This window comes from Jaculus jaculus, chromosome 1, assembly GCF_020740685.1.
Source record: "Jaculus jaculus isolate mJacJac1 chromosome 1, mJacJac1.mat.Y.cur, whole genome shotgun sequence".
Taxonomy (NCBI): domain Eukaryota; kingdom Metazoa; phylum Chordata; class Mammalia; order Rodentia; family Dipodidae; genus Jaculus; species Jaculus jaculus.
Genome location: NC_059102.1, coordinates 301,020,061 through 301,041,531, shown reverse-complemented (window position 1 = coordinate 301,041,531; position 21,471 = coordinate 301,020,061). Strand labels below are relative to the sequence as shown.

Genomic DNA, 21,471 nt, shown 5'->3' with positions numbered 1-21,471 from the left:
AATTAAATACAAAGATCAAGAGCTTCTGTAAAACTTTTAAAGTATTTAATTAAGAACTTAATATATGAACATTCAGTATTTGATTATGTCTCTATCCCATTATCCTCTTTTGTAAAGAAGACAATTTAGTTACAATTTCTAAGAAGAATTTGCATATTACAAGATTTATCCCCAAGGTTAGTAGTTGGTGAGATTTAAATTTGAATCTCAACTTTTCTATTTATTAGTATTCTTACTTGAAAAAGATACTACACTATCTATACTAAGCGTCACTATTCTTGTTTACAAAATAATTATATAAATAGCATTGGCAGGCTTTTGAGGATTAGATGATAGAATGCAAAGAACCAAGCTCAACTTCAGGCCACATTCTGTTGACTAATTAGAAGTTCCTGTTGTTTATCATAATCACCATCACCACCATCACTGTCACCATCATAACAATCATCACAATCCCCACCATCATCAGTACCTCAGCCATCACTATCATCACCACCACCATCATCATCTTCACCTACAATATAATCACTATCATCACCACGATTGCCATCATTACTACCACTACAACCACCATCATCACCACCACCATCACTGTTACCATCAGCATTAACAGTATCATCATCACCAACACCATCACTATCACCACCACCACCAATATGATTTCCAGTTGGTTAATGGCACTAACTGTGGCTGACTAAGATTCCCTTCTTATGTTTTAAATAGGACATCTTCACCTTTCAGCTACATTAAACATACATATATATATATATATATATATATATATATATATATATATATATACACATACACACACATATACACACATACATACATATTTGTTTTCAAGCAGAGAGAGAACAAGAGAGGATAGGCACACCAGGGCTTCTAGTAACTGTAAATGAACTCCAGATGCACATGCCACTTTGTGCAGCTGGCTTTACCTGGACACGAGGGAATCAAACTTGGGTTGTTAGACTTTGCAGGCAAGCACCTTAACTGCTAAGCCATGTCTCATGCACATCAGTTACACTTTTTAATCAATGTCTATCTTCTTCCTTCTGTGGTTGGTCCCTATATTCCAGAAAAATATCCAATAGTTCCCCACCTATAAAAGAAACACACATCAAAGGAAATTTGATTAAGTTAAAAATATACACTCCTCTTCACCAGTCAGAACTTCTCTGTATAATTTAGATCATCTGTATAATTTAAAACATCACCTTGTGAGTTATTCAAGTACTACATGACTTCAAGTAGACCATGCAAAGAATAACCATGAAATAACAACATAAAGTTGAACCTACTTCAGAAATAAGCATAGACAAATAAAGCCAGACTGATGCAAATGAATGGCCAGTCATATTGTGAAGATAGTATAGTCATTTTTAGTCTCTTCATCTTTTTGAACTACAGGTTGAATCTCTGATTGATTCAATTGATTTCATCCTATCATAGGATTAAGTGAGAAGACTTGGCTAAGAAACTGCAAATGTGCAATAAGACAATGTTAAACTTCTTAAATATAATGAAATTATAACTTTAAAAAATTAATAAAATACTCTACCTATTATATAGGTGCTGTGTTATAACATAAAGTTCATACACACATGACTAGGTACTAAACATATGTGAGTATGTATGTATATATATATATATATATAAATCTATGACTTGCCAAGTAAGTAAAACACTGTAATCTCTGTGTATACTCATGCATCTGTAAGAAATAGAAATTTGTTTTCTTTCCATTAAGACTGTCTGGCTTTATAATTAGTGTTTATGGTAAATATATTCAAAGTTTATCCTTAGAATCCTCAATTCTCTTGCCATTGTAGAATCATGTGAGCTTTAAACTAATTTATTACAGCTTCTTTTGGCTTTGGAGTGACTGAACCTCTGCTGTAAGCTTTGGCCACTCAAATACATACCTGGGTATAGGCCAGCTCACTGCTGCAGGCTTCACAGGGTTGGCAATTGGCACACAGATCCTTACTTTAAACAGGACTTTCTGGATTTGTAATGTTCCTATGATGTTCAGTCTCAACTCATAGAGCATCTTATTATGAAATTTTCTCTTTATCTTGACTGCCAATTTCTGTGTTGATCAGACAAAAAGAAGTCTAAGTAAGAACTTCTTAGATATAAACCAGTAGGATTCACCTCAACCCATAATCTAAGCACCAGTGTTCTTATCTTCTTTTTGCCTGCCCTGTTTGTGCCTCCAGCTTAAATAAACTTATTTTTTAGCCTGTTGGGTGAATACTTTAGTAGTGACTTTGTCTTGTTCATTAATAAGAGGGTCAAGGCAGGCCAAACTGATTCACAACTGTCTCCTGAGGGATTCTGGTTAGGACAGAAATCTGAAGAACTAAGTATGTTGAGAATACTGAATAGAGTATTGTCCTCAAATCATTCTCCTCCATCCCCCACCCCACCACCTGTCTTTCTCACACACAGTGTGGCTGAGTAAATCCTTTGGTCATAAGAGATAGCTAATGCTTTTAGCTTCTTAGTAAGCATGAATCATTTGCTGTGCTACATGATTTAAATATGCTTACTTGTACAGTCTTCTAATGGTGTTGTGAAGAACGAACAATCATCTCCATTTTTCAGATAGAAAACCTGGGAAGAGATATTAAGTAATTTATTGAAAATTAGAGATTTACAAAGAGCCAAGGCCATAGTTGTAATAGCCTTCTTATTCCGTAGCATTTGCTTCCAGACACTCTGATACACTTATCCAACACATGACACTCACCTGGTGTGGCTACTAAATGTGTCCCAAATGAACTATGACTGTGATGTCTGACTATTTCAGAAAGGAAAGATTATTGCACTGTTCCTTTTAGCCCCATGAGGGGATGGATTATATGTGAGGAAAACAAGTATAGGAATCACCTATGTACATTCCAGTTCATAGATATGTCATTGGTTCCATGTGCTCTGATTACACATTAGTGAGCTCCAGTCTTACCATTTTCATGGCCTCTGGAAAGGGGACCTTTGCATTCTCAACAGTCAGTGGCTTTGTTAGGCTGCTTCTCATATGAGGGTGCATGTGTCTGTGCCTCAGAGCCCTTCACTCGCATGTGAGCATGAGCTGAGCTGACCTGGAACAAGAATACAGAATCTTCTGGAGAGGTGCTGCCAAAAAAAAAAAAAAAAATGTGCTGAAACTTTGAAAGATGGTTAAAGGTTTGCTTATAAATGAAATAAACTGTCCTCTGAAATAAGTGAATACAGTTTGTTGAGCATTTCTGCAAGAATTTTATCCTCTCTTATTCATTCAGACTCTCTCCATTAGCTGACTCTTTCCCACTATTGGAAGAGAGAGGAGAGGCGAGGGAGAGAAGAGGATGGCAAGCATAAATTTCTCCATTTACAACTGGCCAAGACTTAAGCATGCCTCTGGCATCTACATGCATGTTCCTTCTGCTTTGCATGCCCATGCCCGTCTTCCCTACCAACCAAACTCAGCCTCAAAGTGTTCCTATCCTAATATGCTCCTTGTCTCCAGGAAGTTTGGGTGGTTCCCTCTCTAGACTCCTGTAAGTCAGTATTCTGGCACTGGAACAATAACTATACTTGTTTTAAAGCTGCAGGAGCCAATGTAATAAACATTATATATTAGGTGTTAGGTGAATAATTGCTGAATGAATGTAGGAATGGAGGTATAGCCGAATGATATGGTGAAGGCCAGAGGTTCCTATTAAATGTTTCCATGTTTAGGGCCAAGTTCATCCCTGCCTTTCAGTTCAATCTCCATTTCTTTAAACCAAATAGGAATTGCTATTAGGATTCTGAATAATTGTATTGATTGTGTATACTTAGGTTTATATCAACATGCATTAGGTTGTTTTTAGTTCAGGGAGTAACCCAAGCATATTCAATAGGAAAGAGAAGGAAAAAAAAACCAAAAACTTTTGTCAGCTAAAACAAAAAAACAAAAAATGAACCAAAAAACACATGTAAAGAGATGAAGTGTTGTTGAACTTAAAGTGAAAAATGCTGGAGAGGGCCCATTGAGAAAGAAGATGGAAAGGGAGCCTAAACTCGAGGTGATGAGACCCAGGGTGTTCTTTCTTGCCAGACAGATCTAAATGATAGCAGCAGAGGCCACAAAGATAGAAGGAATCAGATGTAGAAGTAGGATAAACAGTCCACACACATTGAGGTGTTAGCAGGGGAAAGAGCTGTGTAAGGGGCACTTTTTTTGGACTCAGAGAAGAAAGGAAGTTAAAGACCAGTATGTCTCATTGTATGAGCCTGCTGGTACTCTTTTTGTCTAGTAGAATGTGCTAAGACAGGACATTTGGAGGCTTGCTTTACAAAGTACAGAGTAACTAGATTAGCTGTGGACTCTTTAGGACTGAAGTCTTCCTACTCCCCTTTTAGGATATTGGCTTGCAAAGCCAGGCCTGCAATTTGTTAGCATGAAAACTGGCATGGGGTTTGGAAGTGCTGATGGCTCTATTTGGGGAAGGGTGGGGTGGAAGACTGTGTCTCTTAACATGGTCTAGTTTTTCACGTTTCAAACTTTTCAAAAAGACAGTTCATAAGAATTACTTGGGGAACTTCTTGAAATGTGATTCTGATTGAATTGATCTTGGGTAGGTACTTGGATTAATCGCTACCATCCTCCTGGGTAATTCTAATGCTGCTCTGGGTACGATACTGTGAATAGAATGGGGGCATTCTGTTCTTATTAGAGAGCCTGTTTAATTCAGGTCAGAAATTACTCTGTGCCATGCAAAACACTTAAGCAATTACTACTTCAGGTTACTTATCTGTGTAATAGAAATGTAATGGTCACTCCCCACCCCTTACAACTATGTAGCCACACAAGTAAGAGGAGGTAACTGACCTGCAGCTTCACTTGTATGAATGCTTCCCTGTTGTGATAAAGGTATTGGCATCTGATCATCATGGTATGTTAACCAGTGTGATAACCCCATGTAAGTTATTTTAAACCTTACATGTGTTGGCTATAATATAAACATTCACAAACCCATTATACCAATCATGTTGACACCTATTATATACCAGGCATTGTGGTATATACTAAAGATATCATAGTAAATAATTACAATCATATTCCAGAAGAGGAAAAGGAGTAATAAAAATAAAAAAATTAAAAAATAAAACTTCAGACCATAGAGTCTGTAGAAGGAACAGGATGTTTTTTGTTTGTTTGTTTGTTTGTTTTAAGTATGGTAGTGAAATAAGGATTACCTGGAAAGGTGCAGTCTGTTTCTAAGTATGAAGAAAGAGAAAACTCAGATTTAGAGAAGAGCAAAGAAAATAATATCACCAGCAGAGTGAATGGCACCCAAATCCCTAAGACTGGAAAGATCTTGAGTTGCACCTACAATTCTCTGACCAGAGTCGGTGCTATGCCTCAAGAAAATGACCATGATGTTGAATGAAGGCAGAGAAAGCGGGTTCATGAGATTCAAGCCTCACAAGCTAACATGAAGAGTTTGGGTATAATTAATGTTACATTTTTTTGACAACCCAGAATTAATTGAAATGTTCTACACAGAAAATGACACAATGCAATTTGTTTTATTCACGGAAAATATCTTGAAATTAGTGCTTTCTGGCTGGTGTGAAGGGGTTTGGAGAAGAAACGGGATGTTTAGTTGGAAGGTGATAGATGGTGGATTGTGGTAGTGTGTGTGGCTACAGAGATAGACACAGAGGGATTGAGGCAAACTCCAAAAATAACTGTGAGATGAGACAGACAAGGCATGCTGATGGATTGCATGAATCCAGATGGGATTAGGGAAAATGTGAGATTGAGAGAAAGCGTAATCAAGGATGCCTCCTGAGTTTCAAGCTTAAGGAACAGTAGATGGTAATATTCACTGTGCCAGGGGAGTAGGGAATGGGAAGGCCTGAGGAAAAGTACGTGCGGAGGTGTGGAATCCAAGAACTCAGAAATAGTAGTCTCTACCACGCAGGGTAAATTAAAGGATACGATTACATTGAGATATATATTCCTCTACCCAATGAGTAGTATTTCACTTTTCAATATTTCAGCTCTTTCTGTTGTTATTATTCAGGAGAGAGACTACCCATTGGAGACACCAGATGCCCTTGATTGGCAAAGACATGATCATTCTCTTGGACTCAGAAATTATGCTTTTATTTTCTCTGATGGAAAATAAATATTACTTTTGAAAAACATTCAGTGGTGATAGGATGGGATAGACTCATGTATGCCTCAAGCAACATCAATCAAACCTGCAGCCAAGTTTTGATTACAAGATCTTTATTTCTGGCAATGATGTAAGAAGTAGAAAAAGCACAGCTGGGTTTGCAGTACTAGGTGGATACCATAGTCAGTTCTGGAAATTGGGAAAAAAGCACCTTTTAATTTGGAAATTGTGGTTATTTGTCTGGAGAAGTTAGATTGAACATAAGTACAAGCCTTACCCTAACCCCAACTTCTCTTGATGCCATTTACAAAGTAAGAAAACTGAGAGTAAGATTACCCAAAATAACAACTCTAGCCAAAAAGTTGGGTACTTAGCAAAGACAAAACAGCATGGCTTGCTCAGTGGGTGAACTTACTCCCTGGTTCCTGCCCCAATGGATTATTTTTACTAGCATGGAGAAGAGAAGACATTTTCTTCGTTTGCTAGTCTCATTGCATATGAAAACTATGGGTGGGTTAACTATTTATCATATCGAATTTATAGTATAAACTTTAAGCATGAAGCATTTGTCTAATATAAAGGCCCTGTATTAAATCCCAAGCATGACAGAAAAGAAAAATAGGAGGGAATGAAGAAAAAATAAAGAAAGGAAAGCACGGAGAAAGATAGGAAGGGAGGGAGGGAATAATCAAATGTGATAGGGAGGGAAAGAAAGAGGCAGAGTTCTAGGAGATTTGGTCCAATAGACCCAACAATCTATATATTCAAAATAGTTCCTGATTACCTCTAGTGGGGCTTCTCTTGCTTTTTTCTGAAAACCATTTCTGTAATGGTTTAGGGGTAAAAGCTTGAAAACTTTGAAATCTATTTTTGCTTTTGCAGGTAACTGGATTATATGCTACCAAGAAAAAAGTCACCTAATTGGCTACCAATATTAGTTTCCTATAACTGAGATAATTTTAGCTTTCTTTAGTGGGATGAAGAAAATATAAGGATAAAATAGGTATGAGTATAGTGTGTTATGTCAAAGGTAATAGAATAAGCAAACAGAGAAATCCTGGAATTTATCATGGGAAGGATCTCTGTGTGTATGGGTCTAGTATTCAATGCCATCATTCTGGAAATGCAGTCATTCCCTTCAGACTTCAAAGAGTCTCCTGTGTCTTGATTTATATATATTATGTGAAGAAGGTAACAAGCACATCTCATTTTTCCATCAATGATCTTAAAAGAATGAGATTTTTGTCCTTAGCATCACCAAATTAGGAAGCATGCAGAGGCACCTACCACATACTGGAGATCAAAATCATGCCACTGTTGCATCTTGGCCTATTGAGTTGGAGTAACTGAATCCCTTAGGGTAGTTTCTAGAGCAAGGAGGATTTATTACTCAGAATTCTTGTTCTACCCAAACCAGTAACAATACATCATCATCAACAACAAAAAACAAACAATATTACTCAGAATTCTAAGTGTTGCAAAGCCCAAGATTAAAGCACTGAGAGATCTCCTGTCTGAGGGTACTCTTCTCGGTTTACATATGGCCTTGTTTTTGTGCTATGTCCTCCTAAGGCAGTGTATACAGGGCAAGCCCACTTTTGTGTCTCTTCTTCTAAGAGCATGAGTTGTACCATTAGGGCTCCAACCTCATGACCTGCTTGCTCCCAAGGGCCCTATCTCCTAATACTATCACATTGAGGGTTAAGGTTTTCCCACAAACTGAGGAGTTTAAGGAAGTGCACAAATATTGATTACATAATAGTGAGTAATTGAATTGAGCAGAATAGACATTATGCTTTACGTTCCAGTTCCCTTCCAAGAAGCCTTACAAGAAAACCCAACTTCCTAGAACTGTAAATAATCCAGGACACTGATCTACTGTCATAATCATAGTGTCTTTTGAAATATAATATAATGGCCAGTAGCAGGCCTGTGGCATTCTAGCATCCAGTGCCATACTATGGATCTTAATATGCAAGCCACCAAGAAGGAATCCAAAGGTATGGAGAGTAAGCAGATTGAAGGAGCGCTCCCTATTGGACCCTGAGGAAACAAATGCCCTGGAAGCAGCCTGAGACTGAGACCTAAAGAACTTCATCTTATCTAGAGAGATGAAAAGTCTGTAAAAAGCCCTTGGTAAGATGACTGTATGGTGGTTAACTTCTATTGCCAACTTGATTGGATTAAGAGACACATAGGGCCTTAATGAGGAATACCTTTGCATCTATTTGAGAGGGTCTTTTCCATAGGGGTCTCTTTCACTGAAAAGTAAAGATCTTCAATGGTTGGCACCATTCTAAGAGCTGGGTTCTGGAGCTAAATCAGAAGAGAGAAAGCAGAAAACCAGTTGAAAGCTCTTTCTTTGCTTCCTGACCCATAGAGATGTAATAAAGCAGTCTCCCACTGCCATAGAGAGAAGTTGGTCCCATGAACATCCATTTTCTTAGCTGTGAGTTAAAATAAATCCTTCATCCAGGTGGAGAGGTGTCCTAGCAGTTAAGAGCCTTACCTGTGAAACCTAATGGCCCAGGTTTGACTCCCCAGAATTCAAATAATCCAGATGTACAAGGTGGCACATGCATATAGAGCTCATTTTCAATGGCTAGAGGCCCTGGCATATCCATTCATTCTCTCTTTCTAATAAATAAAAAAATATATTTAAAATTCACTGTTAAATTACTCTTTGTCAGGTCTTTGATCACAATAAGAAAAATAACCAATACAGCTACTGAAAATCATATTCCCTACATAGGAAAAGAACTTGGGAGGAAGGAGAATCCTATGGAGAGGAATATAGGAACTCTGATGGAACATAACCTGGATTTCCTAGGGAATTAGGACTCACCCCACCCCACTCTTTCATGCCCCTTCCTGGTATCTCTTCTCCCGTCCAGGGACTCATTTGTGAACTGGGATGATTCTCTTCCCAAAATGCATCAGGCTTCCTCCTTGTATTGATTTGCAGTTCAGGGCCTGTCACATTGTCTGGGGACTGCTCAAAACACCCAAACTCACTTTTCCCCAGCCAAATTTATCTGTCTACCCTCACCCTTGAGGTTATTCAACTTTCAAGGAAATCCAGGAAATCAGCATTCTTGAATGTTCCTCACTCTGAGCAAGGAAAGGGAAGACTGTTTCCATAGGTGAACTATTCCAACCAATTCAGAGAAAAATACCACATGAGGTAAAAATATTATCATCCTGGTCAAGCAAAGGTTTTCCTTTACATCCATGCTGACATGAGAAGTTCCTCCAGCCTTGCTTCTCCCCTGGTATCAGTGGTATTGCCTGCTTTCACCACCTGGTGGATGTCAGTTCAGCAAAGGTAGAGGAAGACTCATCTGCAACAGGTGCTAAGGAAGAAAAGGTCTCTGAGAGGATTTAACTCTGCACTGTGAAGGAAGAGTAAAATATCCACTTTAGGGGAGGGACAAAAAGGAGCCTCATTACTGTAAAATGAATTGCAAGCTGCATTCATTTGAAATAGGTTGTGGAAAACATTTTTAAGCCTCGTATTTCTTAAGGGCAAGAAGCCATATATATATATATATATATATATATATATATATATATATATATATATATATATATATATATGAGCCTGATGAAGATGTAAAGACTGGAGAAGAGATACCAGGAAGGGGCATGAAAGAGTGGGGTGGGGTGAGTCCTAATTCCCTAGGAAATCCAGGTTATGTTCCATCAGAGTTCCTGTATTACTCTCCATAGGATTCTCCTTCCTCCCAAGTTCTTTTCCTATGTAAAGAATATGACTTCCAGTAGCTGTATTGGTTATTTTTCTTGTTGTTGTGATCAAAGACCTGACAAAGAGTAACTTAACAGTGAATTTTAAATATATTTTTTCATTTATTAGAAAGAGAGAATGAATGGGTATGCCAGGGTCTCTAGCCATTGAAAATGAGCTCTATATGCATGTGCCACCTTGTACATCTGGATTATTTGAATTCTGGGGAGTCAAACCTGGGTCATTAGGTTTCACAGGAGATACATAGTGTGCTGTTCTGTTTGCATAAAGTTCAAGCACAAGAAAAATTAATCTAAAACTAAAACTGTGTGTCATGGTAGTAGGGAGAAAGAGAAGCACAAAGGGAAATTCTGCTGTAATTGATGTTCTTCATTTGATCTGTGCTATGATACCATTCTGTATGCCCATGTAAAGATTCCTCAAGCTGTACCCTATAGCTGGAATACTTTTTTTATATGTGCTATTACTTTACTCAGGCCAAATGATTTACATGAATCTTCTGCCATACTCATGGACATAGCATTAGGATAAAAAGATGTGGCATCTGGGATGCTCAGAAGGATGGAGATGTTGATGATAATCAGAGCACCACATGAACAGGCTTGCCCCAACATGGCCAATGCACCATGGGCTCTGGGGCAAACAGGCAGAGGTCATGTGCTGCCTGCCAGTTTTCCTCTACATCTCTGAGCAAAGTTTACATCTTCATCAGGCTCTTTTTTCCTTCTCTAAATTGTGGGTAATGTTTACCTTTAAGTGTTGTTGATTCAAATACTTAACATGCAGAGGTTTATTTCAAATTATCTGAAATGCAGCACAAAATGGTATTTATTATTAATCGTAGCTACATGTGCCCATAGAAGATAATGTTAAAGAGTCATCATAAAGCACATATCTATCTTAAAATACTCCTGCCTATAAAGGTATAACTCTAAGTAGTTATTTAATAATAAATAATATGATCCACTCATTTTAAGAAGATATTTTTAGATGGTGAACTGTTTAAGAATCTTATATTAAAATTATTTGAAATTAACTCCATGCTATGGTATGAAATCTTAAAAGAAACTTAGCATCTCTCAATGTGTTTATCTACAAAACATGGATAATGTTATGATTGTATTCGGAGAGTTATGATGAACTAATTTGTAATGTGATATATCTTACAATGTACCTTATATTGTTAATTTATTTAGAACCTAGTATAAACTAAGAATCATTTAGTTCTTAAAAAATATAAACAAGAGTAAAACAATGTAAACAAGAGTATAACAAAGCTTTTAATTTCATGAGAAAGAATGGTATGGTCATTTATATGATGATGTGATCTGTGGTGTTCAAGTATTCAATAAGAGTACCCAGAAAGCATACAGAAGACATTGTGTAATCATCAGTTTAAATTATGGGTGAGATGGTGGGCATATGTAAATTTTAAAAGGACACATGACACTAGAAAATGGCATTTTGATGGTCTTATACATAGTGGCACAGGCCTCACAGCACTCCTAGCACTCGGGAGGTGGAGGTAGGAGGATCAGAAGTTCAATGTCATTATTAGCTATATAGTGAATTTGAGATCAGCCTGGGCTAATGAGAACTTGTCTCAAAAAGAAAAAATATCAGGATGAATGAATGAAGGAAGGAAGGAGATAACAACTTAAGACCATCATCCACATGGTGGATAGCTTCAATGGTGGTCAAAGTATTATTTATATTTTAGAAACCATGACCTTATCTAAAACCATGAGTTTTATGAATCAGAAGTTGATATATTAAAAGAGCCAAAAAGCACTAGAAATCACTTTTAGATTGCAGTGAGTCAGAAGGAGAGTGGAATGGAATTTGCAGTAAGAAGAACTCTAATACTGTTGACTCTTATCCACCTCAAACAGTCTGGTTGGAGGCCGTATCTTGGCATGGGAAGGAGGGGCATTTCTTCCAGCACAACACTGAGTCATATCTGTTTTAGAATCTGGTGAGAGGCATGAACACATTCCATGGGAAAATTAGCTTGTAAACAAACAAAACGATTGTAGTAATCTTAGGGAGGTGATGGTCCTTCTGAAGGCTAGGTTGAGTCTGTCTCAAAACCGTACTTTCTTCTAATATACTGGGAGATAGCTCAATGGATAAAGCACTTGCCTCAGCGCAACCCTGAGTACTGAAGTTTGAATCCCCAGACCTCACGTAGAAGTCTGAAGAATGACTGCGCCTCCAATAAGGTAGAAAGTTAGGACCAACCATAGAAAGTTATCCTCCCACCTCTGTATATGGGCATATTCATGCCCATACTCACAAACATATCCACACATCCCTCCCACACCAAATAAATAAAAATTCTTAAAAAGGAATTGATAGGTATGAACAAACTCAGCAATGACATCATGCTAGAAACGCTGCATATGTGTGACACGTTGTTATATTCCATAGTACCTTACCGCTTCCAGTACATATAGATATGAGACTTGGCTGAGATGAAAATATCCAAGCAACTCCCTGTATTAGCAGTCTAGATGGATATTGAAATGCTTACTGGTGTTTGTCATGCATTAGATGTTCCTATATGACAATGCTGGCCACCAGAATCCGTGAACATGACTAGGTTCAGTTTGATGACCCCCACAGCAGTACATTTGGCAAGCTGGAACCAATTGCCTCTGCCTGATTATAATTTTTATCATATCTGCTGAGGATCCTGTCTTCTCTGATGGGTTCTTTTGTTTCCTGTGTCATCAGCAAGTTCTTGAAGATACAGTGTCTAGAAGATGGAATCTGGGAGCAAGGCAGCTGCATCCCAGTGGAGTGCGAGCCCCCTTCTCCTGTCTTTGAAGGCATGTATGAATGTACCAATGGCTTCAAGCTGGACAGCCAGTGTGTTCTCAACTGTAACCAGGAAAGCAAAGGGGTAAGGAAGACATCATAAACTCCATTTTGAATCAGGTTGTGTCTAATCTGCATGACATTTCCAAAAACACTGAGAAGAAATGCTTTGAAGGAGTCCCAACAAGGAGGGTATTATGCAGTGGAGATTTTGGAGAGTCTAATGAGAACTATTAAAACTATTCTATAAAGAATTTGAAAATACCATGTTTTGGAATATTCTCTTGCAAGTTCAAAGCTTTCATTAGGATAAGAAAAAGCTGATCACTAGTGTTTCTGGAGACATTGCAAACAGTTCTGGGATCCTCATTTGGCAATGCAATCACCTCTCGTGCACACTCACTGACCTAACTTGGCTAGGGATGCAGATTTTATAATTTTTATTTTAGTAGAACAGAGTTTCAAACAAAAACATGAATTTCTCTCAACGTTTAAAGTGCTGTTTGACTATTATCCTCCCTGGGATTCAGGCACAACATGTCTGCACTATAAACCACAGGCTTATTGTGGTTGTGTGACTAAAATCAATTTTGCTTTAGAAGCTTTTCAAGCACCTCACACATGCTTGAGACAGGAAGTTAAGCAGACTTCCTAGGCAAAGATCAATGACCTTGACTGCTCCCTTGACACATGTCTTTAACTTAGTGTCTAGAACTCCAAGGTAAGTACTGCATAACAGATGTGAAAAGAATTGGCCACAAAATGAGACCCCCCAAGACATCAAACGTGTCTGTTTTACTGGCTGGTTAAGAAAACAAGGAGTTGGCCCAATGAAGGCAGAGCTATCAATATATCTAAATTTTTCCCTTGGGTTTTGTAGTTATTAATACTCTCTGTGTTCTAGATAGAGTAGGCTGTGATTGGGGCATGTTGAGCCAAGAGTTACACAACCCAGCAGACATGTGGAGAAGGGAATCTACTTTAAATGAGATCAGAAGCAGCTACAATGTGCTCATTCCAGTAGAAAGATAAAATCACACCTTTAGGAAATTATTAATTGCTTTCACTGCATAAAACTCATTTTATATATATAAAAAAGGTGACATTTGCCACAGCAGCATTTGTGTGAGAGTACAAATTAATCAATGCTAAATAACACCATATGGTCAGTAGCTCATCATATCCTTATATCTAAAGGAGAATGCATCATTAATAAGTTTTATTAGTAGAAAATTTGAGTTCTTCACATGGAAGCGGCAATGAATTGGTTTTGTTTTTTTTTATGTCTTCCTTTTCCTTTTATATTTTTCTTTTTTATTATTTACATATATATTTGAGAGAGAGAGAGAGAGAGAAGGAGAGAGACAAAGAGAGAAGGGGTGCACCAGAACCTCTAGCCACTGTAAATGAACTCCAAATGCATGTGCCAACATATGCCTCATCTGGCATATGAGGGTACTGGAGAATCGAACCTGGGTCCTTTGCAGGCTTTGCAGGCAAGCACCTTAACTGTTATGCTATCTCTCCATCCCATATTTTTCTTTTGTCTTTTCCATTTCCAACACTTTTAGTTGTTTAAATAGTCTTAGGCAAAGGCTAGAAGTTGAAGGATATTAACACTTCATAAGACTGCCTTTCCCCTGCTGGTAAAGAAATTAACAAAACAATGATGTGATGCTCTTTGCTTTGACGTTCTAGCCTCCCATCTTCTGTACTAAAGAGGGGATGTGGACCCAGGAATTCAAGTTGTGTGACAACCTGACAGGGGAATGCCCACCACCTCCCTCAGAACTGAATTTTGTGGAGTATAAGTGTGAACATGGATATGGAATTGGTAAGAATGGGACAGGATGTTTAAATCCATTCAAAGTCATCCATTTATGGAGTCTAGCTCCACCTTGAATCAGATAACACTGTTTACCCCAAAAGTGTATGGAAATGCAAATCGATGAAGACACAAGTGGACTCTTTACTCTTGTTTTATACAATGTACAATTGTTGGCATGGCTGCTGCTCACATGACCTACCCATGGAAAATGGTTGACTCTATGGCTGAATCTATTACTCCAAGAGGAAAGGTAGAATCATATAGCCACATCTGCATACATAAGTGTTCCTCCATTCTCTCTGGTTGTTATAGGAAAGACTATTTGAGGTAGGTCTTGTACCATTTTCCAGCCCTTCTTGTTCTGCCACCAGAATCTATGGGGAACTTCTTATTCAAGTGATTTTATGTTAAAGTTTTTTGTGGCCTGAGCTGACTTAGAGTGATGCTCTAGTTTGTGTGACAGCTCATAAGATTACTCCTGAAATCTGGATTGCACAGGAAAATAAGGATTTTTTGAGGTATTTTCCCTCAATAATGACAATAAGTATAATTTGAATTAGCTAGAAACATCATTCATTTCTGAAATGGCTCTCTGCTACATTCAAGGTGCTTTTTGCACTATAGATGGTCCTTCAATGGTATTTCGTGAACAAGTTCTGTACTTCACAACCTATAAGTTATGCATGAAAATATGACATACATATCTTGGGTCCAAAAATGTATATTTGTTTATTATTATAAAGGTTACCTAAAGAGCTAGATAATGAGAGCTTCTAAGAAAGTTGGAGTTCACCAAATATAGAGATGAGGACATGGAGAATCTTGAGAGTATATTTCCTTTCAAAGACTTTTAGAAGACACCCGAACCTCCCTCCCATGCAAGCAAATAGCAAGATTTTCCTTTAAGAAACCAGCACATAACCCAAATCTCTGCTTCTGATTTTCCATTGCTTCCTCCTTTAATCACATGGGTGTTGTGGCTGCCTGTGTCACCATCGTCAGTCTAGCAACTGACACAATAGTCTTGGATAATTTAATAATATCTATGCCGTTTTCCCCAGCTATTGAAGTTACCATGTAGTAGTAACTTGATAGGCTGTTCTGAGATCTGACAAGCAGGAATACTGAATACACCCAAAAGACATCCACCAAGTAGGATGGAGTTTGGCTAGGTAAATCCTGGAGTGAGAACATAGGGGTCTGTTGGACCAGGACTTAATCTCTCATTGTTTGATCATGTAGAGATGGGAGATTCCCAAAGAGGAAGTGTACTGGAACAAGCCGTCGAAGAGGGCACTTGAGGCAACAGGGGTTAACTCGTCACAGAGAGTCTTGTGTGAAAGTATGCCTATAGGTATACAGTGGATGAATATTGGTCTTGCCTATAACCAGTGTGATGTGATGACTTTTAATGCTACTATTAAAAATTCAAGAGCCAGAGAGATGGCTTAGTACTTAAGGCATTTTGCCTGCAAAGCCAAAGGACCTTGGTTCGATTCACCAGGACCCATATAAACCAGATGCACAAGGGGGCGCATGCGTCTGGAGTTTGTTTGCAATAGCTGGAGACCCTGGCACACTCATTCTCTCTCTCAAATAAATAAATATAAATAAAGTTTTAAAAAGTCAAAGCTTGCCTTACAATTTGAAGAAGGCTCTGATCTGGAAGGTTCACGACTATACATTTCCATTCTTTCAGGTGCAGTGTGTTACCCTTCATGTGTCATCCCCCCCAGCGACCCTGTGATTCTGCCAGAGAATGTGACTGCTGGCACCCTGGAGCACTGGATGGAACCTGTCAAAGTGCAAGTAAGCAAAGGAACACTAAAAAAATGTATGTATATGTGGTGTGTCCATTTGTGCACATGCACATGTGTGTATAAGGCAAGAAGTTGACATCAGCTGTTTTTCTTAAGCACTGTTTACTGTATTTACTGAGGTAAGGTCTCTCACCAATTCAGCCAGCTTGCCCTTGGGACCCTGTGTTTCTGCTTCCTGAGTACTGTGATTACAGATAAGCCACCATACCTTCCTGGCATTAACATGGGTACTGGAGATGAAAGCTGCTGTATTCATGCTTGTGCAGCAAACACTACCCACTGAGCCAACTCCCCAGCCCCACGGAGCAGTTTTTTTTTCTATAGATATATAAGGCTGCTGAGCAAATGTCAACTGATAAGACATTCCCTGGGGGAATTTCAGGGACTTTGCAAATATCTTTGAAGCAGACAACCATATGGACGTTTACTACAGAGAAGGATAAAATGTCAAATGGAAAAAGGAGGAACACCAGATGAAAAATGAAATACCCCCTTCAAAAGGAAAGTTTAAATGCTAAGGGTGGGAAGAAGGCTTAGAGACATAGAAACTAGAGGGAAAGTGACTAATGAAAAATAGGACAGGAAAACTTAGAATAAGCTGAGGAAGTGTATGCAGATAAAAGTAGGGAAAGGGAAGGATGGATGAGAAAAGACAAAAGTAAAATAGTAAAAAGGGAGAGAATAAGTAATAGAACAGGATAAGAACAAAATTTATTTTCCTGTGTCTCCTCCTCTTCCTGTGCCTACAGTTATTCAATGTAAAAGTCATCACACAAAGTCCACTACATCTGTGGTTTCTTCTGAGCTTTTCATTGGCTTTTTTTTTTTTTTTGCCTCCTGAAAGCTGGCTATACCCTGAGGACACTACATCTGGGAAGGCTCCCTCAGTGATTCTTCTCTCCAACCACTCCTGACCCTGGGGCTATGTGAGGGATAGATGTCCACCTTTCTCCTCATAGCCTCTTCCAAATCATTTTCCTTTCCAAGAATCTTCCATATTTTAATGTACTTCCAGGAGAACAAGCCATACATAGATGTCCAAGATGACACTTTCAGTGGAGTGATGAATCATTTCCACACTCATACATTTGATTCTTTTAGAACCTGGATGATCAGCTCTCTGACCACTTTTATCCAGGGACCGCCCTTACCTTCCTTGCTCCATCTCTCATCTCTGTTCTTACCTCACTAATCTTTCAACTGTGCTCTCTTGGCTGTTTCCTGAGCACATGTCAGAACCTTTGCCCTAAAGTTTTCTTGGCTTAGAATGTTTTCCACAAAGATATCTACTTGTTTTACTCTTTTACTTATTTCTGTGCATATTTACATATATACATATGTTGTACGTGTATGTGTACATGTGGGTGCACATATGTGCAGGTGTGCATGCGTATGTGTATATGCATGTGGAGGCTAGCAGTTGATGTCGTATTTCCTCCTCATTCACTCTACCACCTTTTATTTTCTTGTCTTGTCAGTGTTTTATCTATTTATTTATTTGCAAGAAGAAAAAGAGAATGGGAGCACCAGGGCCTTTTATCACTGCATACGTACTCCAAATGTATATGCCACTTTGTCATCTGCCTTTACATAGGTGCAGAGTATTCAAAACCAGACCAGCAGGCATTGCAAGCAAGTGCTTTTAACAGATGAGCCCTTTCCCCAGCCCCAACTTTACCTTTTTTGAGACAGTCTCTCACAGAACCTAGAGTTGAGTTGACCAATATGCAAGGCTATTTAGCTAGCAAGCTCTAGGAATCTGCCTGTTTCTGCCTCCACAGCTAGGATTACAGGCATATGCCACCATGCCCAACAGTTTCTGTGGACTCTGGTGATCCACACCTTGGTCCTTATGCTTGCTCAGCAAATACTTCACCCAGTGAATCATCATCTCCTCATCCCTCTTTCATATTTTTACTCAAAGATCATAAGGTGTTTCTTTGATCATTCTACCTAAAACTTTAACTACATTAACACATTCTGTCTGTATTCCCTCCTTTATTTTTGTTCCTTAGGACTTATTGTTATCAGAAATAATATATATTTTTCTTATTTATTTATGCTTTCTTTCTGTCTCTAGCATAAGAATGAACGATTATGTCTCTTTTGGTCAATATTTTATCTTTAGATCTTAAAATGTTCTTAGTAAATATTGAGTGCTTCATAAATATCTGTAAAATGAATAACTGTAAGAAAAAAGAAAGTTCAAGATCTTTTTGGAGACTATCCTGTTGTGAATTGTTTCTTCTTAGAATGTGGGTGGGGTGGGGTGGGCCTCTGAGCTTGGTTGAACAAAATCCTGGCAAGGATTATAGAATCACTCAAACAAGGACTCTGGATGCATACATTTCATTCAGAAATCATTCTCAATGATTCATTTTCTTCACCAACTTAAACAGATTACAGCCATTCCTTCCCATGGGAACATAAACTGTTGTCAGGATTTGCATTGAGCAGGAGGATTGGGAAGGGAGTATCCTAAATGTAAGCTATTAATGATGAGGAATAGCACAGTCTTTCATTAAATGAATGGTATGCCTTACTAGGTGCCAGGGGACTACTGAAATATAGAAATGAAAAATAGTAATTCCTCTATTGATGGGCTATGCACCTGGCCTTGAAATCAGATATTTATAAAAATGCAACATGAGGAACAATTTCTTATGGTGGAAGTTCTGAGGGAACACCTGAGAGGTGAAGGTGTCTTCATAAAGACAGAGGGACACCACTAACCAATTATACCAGTTACACAAGTGAACTGTTTACAGAATAGAAAATGGGCTGGAGGGATGGCTTAGTGGTTAAGGTGTTTGCCTGAAAAGCCAAAGGATCCAGGTTCAATTCCACAGGCCCCACATAAGGCAGATGCACAAAGTAGTAAATGAATATGGAGTTTGTTTGCAGTGATTGGATGCCCTGGTGCATCCATTCTCTCTCTCTTTCCCTCTTTCTCTCTGTCAAATAAATAAATAAATAACATATATTAAAAAACCATAAAATAATCCTTATTAAAGCCCCCATTTCTCAACTACTTCTTAAATAAATCATTATTTATTTACAGTGATTCCATAGCATTTAGTTCTTGCTTATTATCGTAGTATCTGCAGCACCTACACTTTTCAGGTAACTTAAAAGCATTGTTTAAAGTAAAGAAATTGTTGGAACACCACTTCTGCTTAATAAATAAATGGATCTTTTCAACTCATGTTTGCTGTATTTGAGTAACTTCGTCATTTTACACATGACCACATCTGTGACAATTCTGAGTTAGTCATCCCATGAAAAAAATGCAGAATGCTAGTTTCTCCTTAAAGCAGCACATCAAACATGATGACTTATTTACTACATTTAACATGACTATTGTCTAATCAGTGCATTCTTGGTTTTGGACATAGGTTGTCCAGGGATGATTCTGAGGATGTCAGACAAACACTGCACACCTTGGAATGAAATTTAAAAAGCATTTTTAAAAATCTATGGCTCCATACACCTGAACTCTAGTGTTTACCAACTACATCTACTTTACTATTCTGGGTTTAGCTTTATATATAAATAGAGACACTACCTACTTTTACAGGCTATATGAGAGGAGCACATGGCTTTACTGAATTTTTAATTTTTTGTTTATTTTTATTTTTTCTTTTGAGAGTGACAGACAGACAGAGAAAGAGAGGGGAGAGAGAGAGAGAGAGAGAGAGAGAGAGAGAGAATGGGCACACCAGGGCTTCCAGCCACTACAAATGAACTCCAGATGCATGTGTCACCTTGTACAGCTGCCTTACGCGGGTCCTGAGGAATTGAGCCTTGAACCAGGGTCCTTAGGCTTTACAGGCAAGTGCTTAACCACTAAGCCATCTCTCCAGCCCAGCTATATAGAATTTTAATTGTTTGGTACATGGTAATTTTCTAGATCAATTGCCAAGCAAGGTTGTTTCCTTCACTTGTGCCTGCATCTTTTAATTTGTAGTGACACTGCTTTCTTCATGATGGTATGTGGGTTTGTGTCTGGTCCCAGCTTAGAGTATTGTTAGGGGCATAATTGCATTAGAAGAGCTCTTGTGAATGTGTGTCACATTGCTTGTGTGAAGACAAAGTTACATTCTAATAATGTAACGGAAAAATGCATACAACAATGTGAGGGGAAAATTACAGAATACTTTGCTTTACCCTGTGAGAATGTTTGTCCTGGGAGATGAGGGGGAACAGGAGTCAGAATTTCTAAGGATAACAGCATAATTAATGACATTGTATGTATTGTTGGATCCACAATCAATATTTTTTTCTCAGCAAAATAAAAGAAAATATTAATCCAGAACAGTATGAACAGTATGTGAACAGTATGTATCATGATGTGATGACACAAGCCCTTTCCTGAGTAATTTCAGCTTTTTTTGTTGACAAGTATGGTAAAGAGGAATGCTTGTAAACAAAGGTTTCAAGGCTACTCTGCATTGGAAATTTGGAAGTTTGCTGTAAAAGGAATATAAAAATGTCATTGGAGGGCTGGAGACATGGCTTATCGGTAAAGGCACTTGCCTGTAAAACCTAAGGACCCAGGTTCGATTCTCCAGGTCCCACATAAGCCAGATGCACAAGGTGGCATTTGTGTCTGCAGTTCATTTCAGGTGGCTAGAGGCCCTGGCACACCCATTCTCTCTTTCTCTCTGTCTTTCTCTCTATCTCCTTCTCTGTGTCTTTAATAAATAAAAAAAGAATAATAAAGGATTTTTTTAAAGTCATTGGAAGCAAGGGCAATGATGAAATGATTAGCCGAACTTGCCTGAGCTCCTCTCAGATGATGTCCTAACCACCAACAATCTCTTGACGACTGTTATTTTGTGGCACTCAGTGGATCATGAGCAGTGCAAAGTATAGCCTTGTCCACACAAATAAAGAATGCCTCATAAACCAAAACAACTATAGTAAGTTAAACTTTATAATTTTAGTTAAATCCCTGTAATTCATATTGACTTGAAGTTGATCCATACTTTACTCAATCTTAAGACTAGTGACCTTTAGAATCACTTGAATGACATATACAGGGAATGACAGAGGTTCCACCGTCTGAAAGGCAGA

General features: G+C 38.3%; 1 protein-coding gene across 2 annotated transcripts in view; it reads left to right on the top strand.

The window, feature by feature from the left end:
• The window catches only part of Pappa2 (pappalysin 2), a 253,987-nt gene that overhangs the window by 177,174 nt on the left and 55,342 nt on the right, over positions 1-21,471 (top strand). For both annotated transcript variants that reach the window (XM_045146446.1, XM_004658765.2), the window contains exons 18-20: positions 12,664-12,832; positions 14,446-14,581; positions 16,275-16,384. In XM_045146446.1, the coding sequence (XP_045002381.1) occupies positions 12,664-12,832; positions 14,446-14,581; positions 16,275-16,384 (415 nt within the window). The remainder of the gene's footprint in view (positions 1-12,663; positions 12,833-14,445; positions 14,582-16,274; positions 16,385-21,471) is intronic.